The 9,544-nt window shown below is 40.8% G+C and overlaps 1 protein-coding gene across 1 annotated transcript in view; it reads left to right on the top strand.

Moving 5' to 3' along the window:
* LOC147817982 (CD5 antigen-like) overlaps nucleotides 1–5,555 on the top strand; it is a 9,876-nt gene extending 4,321 nt beyond the window's left edge. The window contains exons 4-6 of the mRNA XM_087179117.1: nucleotides 2,400–2,661; nucleotides 4,327–4,418; nucleotides 4,539–5,555. Coding sequence (XP_087035243.1) covers nucleotides 2,400–2,661; nucleotides 4,327–4,417 — 353 coding nt within the window. The 3' untranslated portion in view covers nucleotide 4,418; nucleotides 4,539–5,555. The remainder of the gene's footprint in view (nucleotides 1–2,399; nucleotides 2,662–4,326; nucleotides 4,419–4,538) is intronic.
* The last annotated feature ends 3,989 nt before the right edge of the window (nucleotides 5,556–9,544 follow it).

Genomic DNA, 9,544 nt, shown 5'->3' with positions numbered 1-9,544 from the left:
CAGCATGGTCTGTTTGTGGAAGAGGGGTCCTTTGTCTCTGTTTCCTATCAATGTGATAGTTTGATGGTGGGAATAGTCACAAAGTGTCAATTGTGGGTTCGTAACTCTGCATGTCCTTATAATGAACTTCCTTAATGGCTTGTTACTGATGCCAGGCCACGTATGTACGCTACAACTCCTTTGATTGCTTTTTTTCATGTAAAGGCTGATCACGGTGATAGTATTGTATACTTGTTTGCTATCTCAGTCTGATTGCAGGCTAAAATATAGTTTTACCCTCCCCTGTCAAACAAAAAAGAAAAATTGAGCTTCCTCTGCTTTCAGTTCAATCCTGAATGTTTGATCGTTATCTAAAAATCTTAAAATAAAAAGTGCTCTGAGAAAGTATTATTTGGTCTTGTCTCCTGGACTGTAGAAGCTCAGACTCAGCTACAACCACCTGCTCACCTGGCAAAGCTGTTGGACTCACCTGCTCAGGTAGAAGTGGAGCTGCAGCTTTGATTTGCTTCATCTCTGTTCAAACTCACTATTTTGATAATGTTCGATATAAATTAGTAAATGAGATTGTGGAGCCGATAAATAAGGAGGGTGTAGGAGAAGAAATTGTTATTATAAACTCTAACTTCATTTCTATAAGGGATGTTGATGAAAAGTAAACACCTGACACTGTTAATTAATATGTCAAAAATCCACAGACTGGACTGACATTAATATGTTGTTAGTTAAAACATTAACGACCGTATAGTGAAGCCTCTGACACTTATCTGTAAGCAATCCTTTCAAACAGGAGTATTCCCTAATGAAATGAAAATAGCGAAAGTCATTCCCATTTATAAAAAAGAGATAAACAAATTATTGGCCAATTTCTTTCTTTCCCCAGATGAGTGACCATCATTATGGCTTTAGAGCAAATAAGTCTAGTTCAATGCCAGTGATGGAACTAGAAGAAAAGATTATCTACTGCAACAAACAACAAAGAATACCCTGTGGTTGTGTTCATTGATTTAATAAAAGCATTTGACACTTTTGATCATGGCTTATCTATGAAGAAACTGGAGCAATATGGAATCAGAGGAAAAGCACATTTATGGATAAGAAGCTACCTTGATGATACTAATAATATGTAGATGTAAATAATGTAGACTCTGACTTAGTTGTGTGATTCCACATGGTTCAGTGTTGGGACCTAAGTTGTTTATATTGTACCTACATGATATCTGTAAGGTGTCCAAATGATTTAAATTTGCTTTAATTGCTGATGACACAAATGCACACTTCTCCAGGAAGAGTGTGGAACAGTTTCTGAATACAGTGGAGGGAGAATCGAAAATGGTACGGACATGGTTTTGTCCTAAATAATTATCATAAGACTAAGTACATAATATTTGGAAATCGGCAAATCAGGATTAACGACTTTGAAAAGAAAGAGTGCATGAAAATAAATTTCTGGGTGTCATTATTGACCATAAATTATGGTGGAAGCCACACAGAAATGATGTAAAGACAAACTGTCTAAAACTGTTACAGTGTGGCATAAAACAAAACACTTTTTAAACCAGAACTTTCTACATATACTAAACTGCTCTATCATATTACCATACATGACTTTGTGTGGAGATGTGGGGAAACACAAATTCAATTTTCATGCTGCAGGACAACGCTATGACAATCAATCTGATTTTTATGAACCAACTAATCCACTATTAATTTATTCATGTGCTTTAAAATGTCATGATCTGGTCGACTTTAAAACTGCACAGATAATGTATAAGGCACAAAGTAATTTACTCCCAAACTGTATTCAGAGGTTGTTTGAAATCAAAGAGTCAGTATGAACTGAGGGGGATGAGTCCATTTAAAGAAACAAGGATGAGGAGAATTATAAAAGGAGTTACATATCTGTTAAAGGGGTAAGTGTGGATAAACTGTGATAATGAATTAAGATTATGTAGTTCACTTGGTAAATTTGTAAATGTTTAAAAATATGGTGATAAATATAAAACTGAGATATGATCATCATCATCACATAAATGTAGCAGTGAAGGTCTTTTTTCTTCTCTTCTTCTGGTCCATGTATGTGTCACACACTGGAACTCCTAATCTTGCCCATTTTTAACAGTTTAACAGTGTCTAATTTCAGTGGTGAAAAGTGTCTTTCTGTTTTTGATTATTTCATTGATTATACACTGGCCTGTAGTGAGAGAGTTGATGAATCATGTCACGTTAAGTGGAGAGTGGAGGTGGAATAAGCTGTAGCTTCAGCCGACACCTTTTCAGCCAATATTGTTATGTTTTATTTCTGTGTATTTACTACGTATAAATATTAATAAGGACTGAAATAAACTGAACTGAGAACTAATAACTTGACTTGTTTCACTGGTGACTCTGTTTGTGTTCAGAGCCTTTCAGGTTGGTGGGAGGAGCCAGTCGCTGTGCAGGTACATTGCAGGTGAAACTAGGAGAGTGGAGACCTGTGTATGGCTATAGCTGTAGTCTGCAGAGAGCTGGACTGTGGCTCTGCTGTTTCAAGAAGGAGAAGAAAGGGGTCCTCAAAAAGGCTTATATGGAGGATCAACACTGGCTGTGTTCGGTCTGGATTTACCCTGAGGGACTCTTCATCATCAGATTCCTCTTTCTACGCCATGGAAATCATCTGTTCAGGTAAGCCTATCAGTGACACCATCTGTGACAGCAATGTTTACAGCAGTGGTTCCCAACCTGTGGGCTGGGGCCACTGACTAATATTTCCAATATTCCTTAGTGACAGTCAGTAGTTTCCACTGCTGCTTCAAATGTGACAATCTGCACCTTTAAGCAACCTGCTGTGGTTCACTAACAAACCCAGCAGCTCTCACAGTCCTCACTCACACCCCCCTTACCAACCATAACTACAGTGGAAGATAAAACCAGTTTGGTGCCACTCACGACTCCCACAGGAAGGAGGTGTCGGAGTTTATCCCCAGCAGTAGCTTTCTGGTCATTGTTCGCCCTCTCTGTCTCCACTCCCCTCATATGAACCTGTCAGATAGTTTTCCACAACAGGAGCTAACCGCAGCACACCAGGAGGAAAAGCTGGTTTGTGGCAAGCTCTTGTCCAATGGATTGTTTGACCACTGATCTTCTGGATATCAGCTGCAGAACATGTGGACCAAACTCCATTTAGAATCTGATTATTAAACATTCAGCTAACCATGTCTCTGTTTACAGACCTGCTGGTTCAGCCAATCATCTCTATGTCCTCCTCCATGGACGGGGTCTCTGAGGCCCAGCAGCAGGGGTATTCATGTGTATAGATGGGCTCCAACTTCAGCATCAGCTGCTCCATTCACCCACAGTACCCAGGAGGTTTCTTCCAGCTCACCTTGACCTCCTCCAGCACAATAGAAAACTACACCCAGCCGGCTGTCAATCACTATACCCACTTCCTGTTTCCTGCTGCAGAACTCGCCCAAACTACAGCTGTGTTTATCACATCTACGTTTTTTCTCATAACTTCTGCTCTGAGAGCCGTCGGTTGTCCCTCACTGTCTCAGGTGAGTTGAAGCACAGAGTCAAGCTCAGGTGGAAAACATTAAAAAGTCGTCAGACACCAGGTCCAGCACCAGGACTTATGGGAGCTGAGAAGAATTAGAAGTGTCCAATTTAAAGATGTAAACTATTTTTTATTGTTACTGAACAGTAAAAGTTTGTTGTCATGGATGGATTACATAACGGGCACACTGGTGGACCTAGGGGCCCGAAAGGTTCAGAAGCCTGTGGACCTGTGTGTTTGTGTGAAGTGACTATGTTTCTTATTTGGAGTCATAGAGCCACATGACCACAACGAGATGCTAACAACCACAACTGATGTGAAAGACGGAGAGATTTTTTTATTTTTTTATAAAAACCCCTTTATTTACATAATTGTCATCTCAAACATTCAGTTCATTTCAAATTAGGTGCTTATGCAGATCATGTTTTAAAAATAAATTATTTAGTTAAAATTGTGCAAAATGCAGTTCATTGTTTTGAACAGAGCACATGATGTTTTTGTCTCTAACCAGAGTCTGGCCCTGAGGTTCACCTGCAAGCTGTCTGGGCCTCCTAACCTTCTGTTTTCTGTTCTGGCTTTCATGCTAATGTAAATTGCATTTTTGCTTCTCCTGAGAGGAAGTGCAGGAGCTGCCACTTGTTTTTGTTGTAGCCAGCTCCCATGATAAAAACCCTCTCTGTAAAAACAGTGTTAAAGAGACTAAAAACCAATGTTAAAAGAGAGAAGAGCTCAGTTAAGCGGTGCAACAGCTGGGGTGCTTCCAAGTTGTATAAGATTAGCACTCTGCCTTTCAGTGACATCAGATCCAACAGGTCCTATCATCGGACTCCTCGTCCTGCCACTGAGTCTGCTGTTGGTGCTCGCTGTCATCTGTTTCAGTCTTAAGGTACAGTACACGTTTGTTGACCAGAAGACTGTCGGACATGAAGCACTCCGCTTGTGAATATTGAACTGAATAGAGGAGTGATGCACTAACTCACATCTGTTTGCTGCTATGTCTCTCCAGGCCACCAGGGGGCAGAAGCCAGTTCCACAGGAGACCAAAGAGCTGGATTGTTATAACGTGGGTGTTTCCAGAGCTGAAGGAGGGCCGGCTGAAGAGGAAGGAGTCCAGGCAGCAGAGTAGAGTAGCAGATTTCTCAGCTGACACACAACTGTCCGTCAGCTCAGTCAAGTATCTGACATTTTCACAGACATTCGCTTTAGAGTATCACTGGAATCCCTGCAGGAAAACTACTGAGGGAGAAAATCATCTGTGGTGTCATCTCTCAGTCTCATGTGATGAGTTAAAATACTGATTTACAGGTTTAGAGACTGAAACTAATGTGAGGATGCTTTCAAAGACAGTCCTATGAACTGTTTTTCTTTATCAGTTAACTTCAGTAAAGGGTAAAAACCTGTCAGTTTTTGCTCTGACCTCCCCTTTGCCTTTAAACCAGCACCAGCTGTCCTCAGTACTCCTGCTCACAGTTCTTCAGGTTCTTGGCAGATTGTTACAACATCTGGAAGAACAGTTATTCTGGGGATTTAATTGCCTTTAACTGGTGGTTTCCACACAAGTCACTCACAAGTCGCTTACTGTAAACCATACTTCAGTGTTTATCTGTGGCATAGATGTGAACACATAGCTGCCTAAATCCCACTGGCAGCTGCCAAAGCAACAGATGTCCTAGTAGGGACCCTCAGAGACAGGATAGGAGAGAGAGAGAGCAGTGGAGGACGTAAACAGCCACAACAAACAGCCAGTGTGTCAGTGTCAGTCAGTTACAGTCTTCTCTGAGTGGGACAGAGGGTGTGAGAGTGTACAGAGTGACCAATAGAAGCTGCACACATGCATGGGTGTGATGTGGTTCCATGAAGAATAACTTTATATGGACAGTATATATATATGTAAATATGATGTAGTATAGGGTTAAATATGACCTAATGTTTGATAACTGATCATATCTTCTTTGATATCGATCAAGCTTCAATAAATAGTGCTTCTTTAGTGCTTTTTAAATAAATGCTTCTGGTTAAGACATATGAGTCTCCTGAAACTTCTTCCATCAGCTCACAAGATTTCACCACAGTCAGGACCGCTTGTCAGGTGGTCAGATAGCTTAAGAAAGCCCCCCTCCCTCCACACCTTCCCGCCGTTAGAATAGAAGGATCTGTGTCGGATCATTTCTGTAACTCTCTGAAACCGACGATCTGAAGTTCACCCACCTCATGATTGGTCAGCTGTGTGGAGGTGAGGGAGGAGCCAGAGTCTGAACTTCTCATTCTGTAACATTCGGTAACACAGTGAACATCTTCCAGGAGAGACAGTCTGAAAATGAACGCCTTTATCCCCCATTTTTAAACCCATTCTGTCCCCGGCCCGGGACAGCCAGTTTTTCAGAGGTGGAGGTGGCACAGTTAGTTGTTAATGTGCACTCACAGCCCATGGAATCTTTATATGCATAAATATTCTACTAGTAATAGGCTTAAAATTATATTAATAGGCTACATGCACCTTTGTAGTTAAATTGACTAACATTAACAATGACATCAAATTAGCTCGTTTACAAAACTTACAAAAAAGTTGCTCTAAACAAACCAAGCAAATATGCATTATATAAACCCTGGGTCTTTTTTTCCTCTAAATGAACTCACAATGACTGATACTCTATAGTCTTTGTATCCATGTCGTATCTGGATAAGTGGTGTGTTCATATCACCTACAGCTCTGTGGCACAGAGTAAACAGAGCAGCCCTGATCCTTTATGACTTCAGGGGGGAACTGAACTTTCACTTTACTAAAACAGCAGCTGATGCATCATGTGACTGTATCTGAACAGAACGAACTGATAATAACGTAAGGGTTAGGGGTTAGTGTTGGGGTTAGGCAATTTAAGCAGATCACTTTTTTGGAATCTCTTGAATTGGCCAGAATACCAAACTACCGACAGCTATTCCAAGAGGTGCATATGATTCTCTTAACAGCAGTATCACAACTCAGTGGAGGACCTACTGAACTCATTACAGTATATTCTCTTAGTTGAGTGGTTATATTTCTACAGACAAAAGAAATCGTATATACAGGTCAATTTCTGTCATATTATCTTAAATAAAGATATCAATGAAAAATTCGAAGTCAGATCAATACAATACATAACCTATCATCTATGGTAAAATCAGCTGGGGCAGTGCAGGTGGGGCATTAAGGCTACTGTGGTTGAAGGGCATATCATTTTTTAGGGAGCAAAAGGCCAAACTGAGGGGGCGTGGCGGCCGTGGCCGTGAAATTCTTGCCTGTCTGTCATACATAACATTAACATGTCAGAACAACCTAAGGAGATTAGTTGTACTATAACAAGTAAATAAATGTGACTTGAGGAAAAATAATGAAATAAACTGCTCACACAATGCACAAAGATAAAATGATAGAGGGAACCTGGCTCCCCTCGTCCCACTGTCCCACTGTCCTGTGCTCTGTCTACGAACACGCTCCATCCGTCCGTCCGTCCAGAGAACAGCTTGTCCTGGGATGTTGTGACAGAGCCAGGTCTCTGGATGCGGACACGACCGCAACGACCTAATCCGAGTTTTACTTAATCCAAGCTGACCGTACGAAAATGCTTATCCCGACTCGCTTCCTCTCTTTCTGGATCGGTCGCACTGTTTTCAGTTATTTATGATGCGGCTGCTCTAGCTGGCTGGTCGAAGGACACAATAATAAAATAACACTTATAATATCATAAATATTACAGTAATGATAGTGAAATGTAAAACTACATGTAGTGCAGTCCAGTCCTCTGAAGATTATGCCAAATTGCCCAGTCCAGCGACCTTGATCCAGCAGCCTCTACGTAGGAGGTGGTCTCCACATTTCACACAGACATTTGGTGCAGAGAGTATGCAGACTGGCAGTCTCTGAAGATTCAAGCAGTTGTAGTTATTTACTTGTGTTCGTGCAATAAAAAATATCTTTTGAAGAAGTTCTATCGAGGCGTTTGTGAGATATCGTGTCCACAAAATGGGACGTACGTCAAATGAACATATATTCCTCTGGCTCTGGCTGCCGCTGATGCGGAGGAATGAAACAAAAACAAACTTTTTGTTTGACTTTAAACAACACTGGAAAGTTGGAATGCCCCAAGATCTACAGAAACTGAGGCAAACTGACATCAAGACTGATCATGGGGCGATAGGTTATTACCTGAAACCTTCCCTGAAAGTCAGTGTTGACAATATCTTCTGCTTCTTTTTTACATTTCATCCTTAAAGTAAAATGATTTGAACTTAATAACAAGCTGCGTTTTAGAAGTTTTTTGGAACATATGCTGAATATTTCTGTTTTCTCTCCATTTATGTGTAGCGTACATACCTGGCCTGGCATCAGTCACAAGCCATTAAAAAAGTTCATTGTAAGGACAGAGAGAGTTACGGACCCACAATTAACACTTTGTGACCATCAAACTATCACATTGATAGGAAACAGAGACAAAGGACCCTTCTCTCACAAACAGAACATGCTGTTAGCATGTCAGAGAGATGCTCAACCAGACCAAAGGTCAAAGGGTCAGCTCCAGAGGATCAACTAATGGACACCAGACAACTGGAGAATATATTCAAAATCTCCAGTTTGTAATAATAAAACTCTGTCTAATGATATTTGATTGTTTCTTATAGAGGACAATAACACCAAAAGGTCTGATGATCACTAAGGTGTGAATCCTGGCCCCTCTGTGCCATGCATGAACACACACACACACACACACACACACACACACACACACACACACACACACACACACCACCCTCCCTTCCTCTGTCCTTCTCTAGATAAGAGTCATAAACTACAACCCACATTCCAATCCTGGGTAGTGACCAGCAGAACACTCTTCAGACACAGATCAAAGGAAGAATGTAAAATTAAATATCTAACTGTTCTCTAACTCATGAGATTTTCCTATGCAATAGTTTAATCCCAAACTTCTATCCCATAGAATGTTTGAAATGTAACATGTAGATTTTAAGACAATGTCCTTCATGTGACCAGACTGTCAGCATCCTTCACACAACAGACATTATAGACATTCAAAATGTCTTTATTATTATCAATATAGTCAAAGAACTGATGTGTAATCCACATTTATAAACTATTAGCTTTGGGAAATGTTTATATTGTTGTTTGATCAGTTAACCACTTGTATCATGATTAATTCCAGGTTTGAAGGATGTAATATGAAATCAACACTCCTATTACTCCTTCTGCCATTATTAGTGCAAGTAGTTTTATATGTTATTTCATTTAATATTTTGTGGTCATGGTGGAAGACGGATGTGCGAGTTTATAGGCAACTATTCAAAAGTTCTGTGGAAAATTACTCTCTTCTCTAAGTGGAAACACAGGAGGAAACGGGTGACGCCCCTGAAACAGGCGCCAACCCCCAGGGGATAAAACAGTCGTGATCAATTCACACATGGCTAAGACAACAGAAGACGCTAGAAGAGAGAAGCAAGAAGCTAGAAGCTAAAAACTGTGCTCTGTAGTCCAGGCTCTTACCAACAGCCCAGCTCTTAACTCTAAGCTGCTCGTCACAAACTCATGGCTCTTATTCGCATCTTTTATTTTTCTTCGCCACAAACTCCAAGTAACATTCTTTTTGTCTACATGCGCGATCTTTTATTTTTATAAGCCAAGTCAAGACCAACTGAACCAAAGCAACAGAAGTGCCTCAGAGTAACTTTGTAACTTTTAATCATTATCAAGTTTTCCTTTTTGAAGATTTTGACAACTTTAGAGTCATCTGGTCAACGCCAGTGTCCTCTAAAGTTATCCAACCAAAGTGAAGAGCATTAGAGTTTATTTCACATCAACCCACAAGAGACACCAGCAGATAACATCTGCACGACCTCCTGCAGAGAAGCCGAGCAGAAATCAAGAGAGCCCGAGACAGAAAGTCTCCTGAAAAACTCCACCAGAGCTGAACCGCTGAGACACCGGCAGAATCCGTCATCGTGATAACGGGACACGGCCTCCAG

The sequence above is a fragment of the Seriola lalandi genome, unplaced genomic scaffold (assembly GCF_002814215.2).
Source record: "Seriola lalandi dorsalis isolate HSWRI2012SDOR001 ecotype SW California unplaced genomic scaffold, Sedor1 jcf7180002054784, whole genome shotgun sequence".
In the NCBI taxonomy this organism is placed as follows: domain Eukaryota; kingdom Metazoa; phylum Chordata; class Actinopteri; order Carangiformes; family Carangidae; genus Seriola; species Seriola lalandi.
The sequence above is the reverse complement of the archived record's forward strand: the minus strand, read 5'-3'. Positions and strand labels throughout refer to the sequence as shown.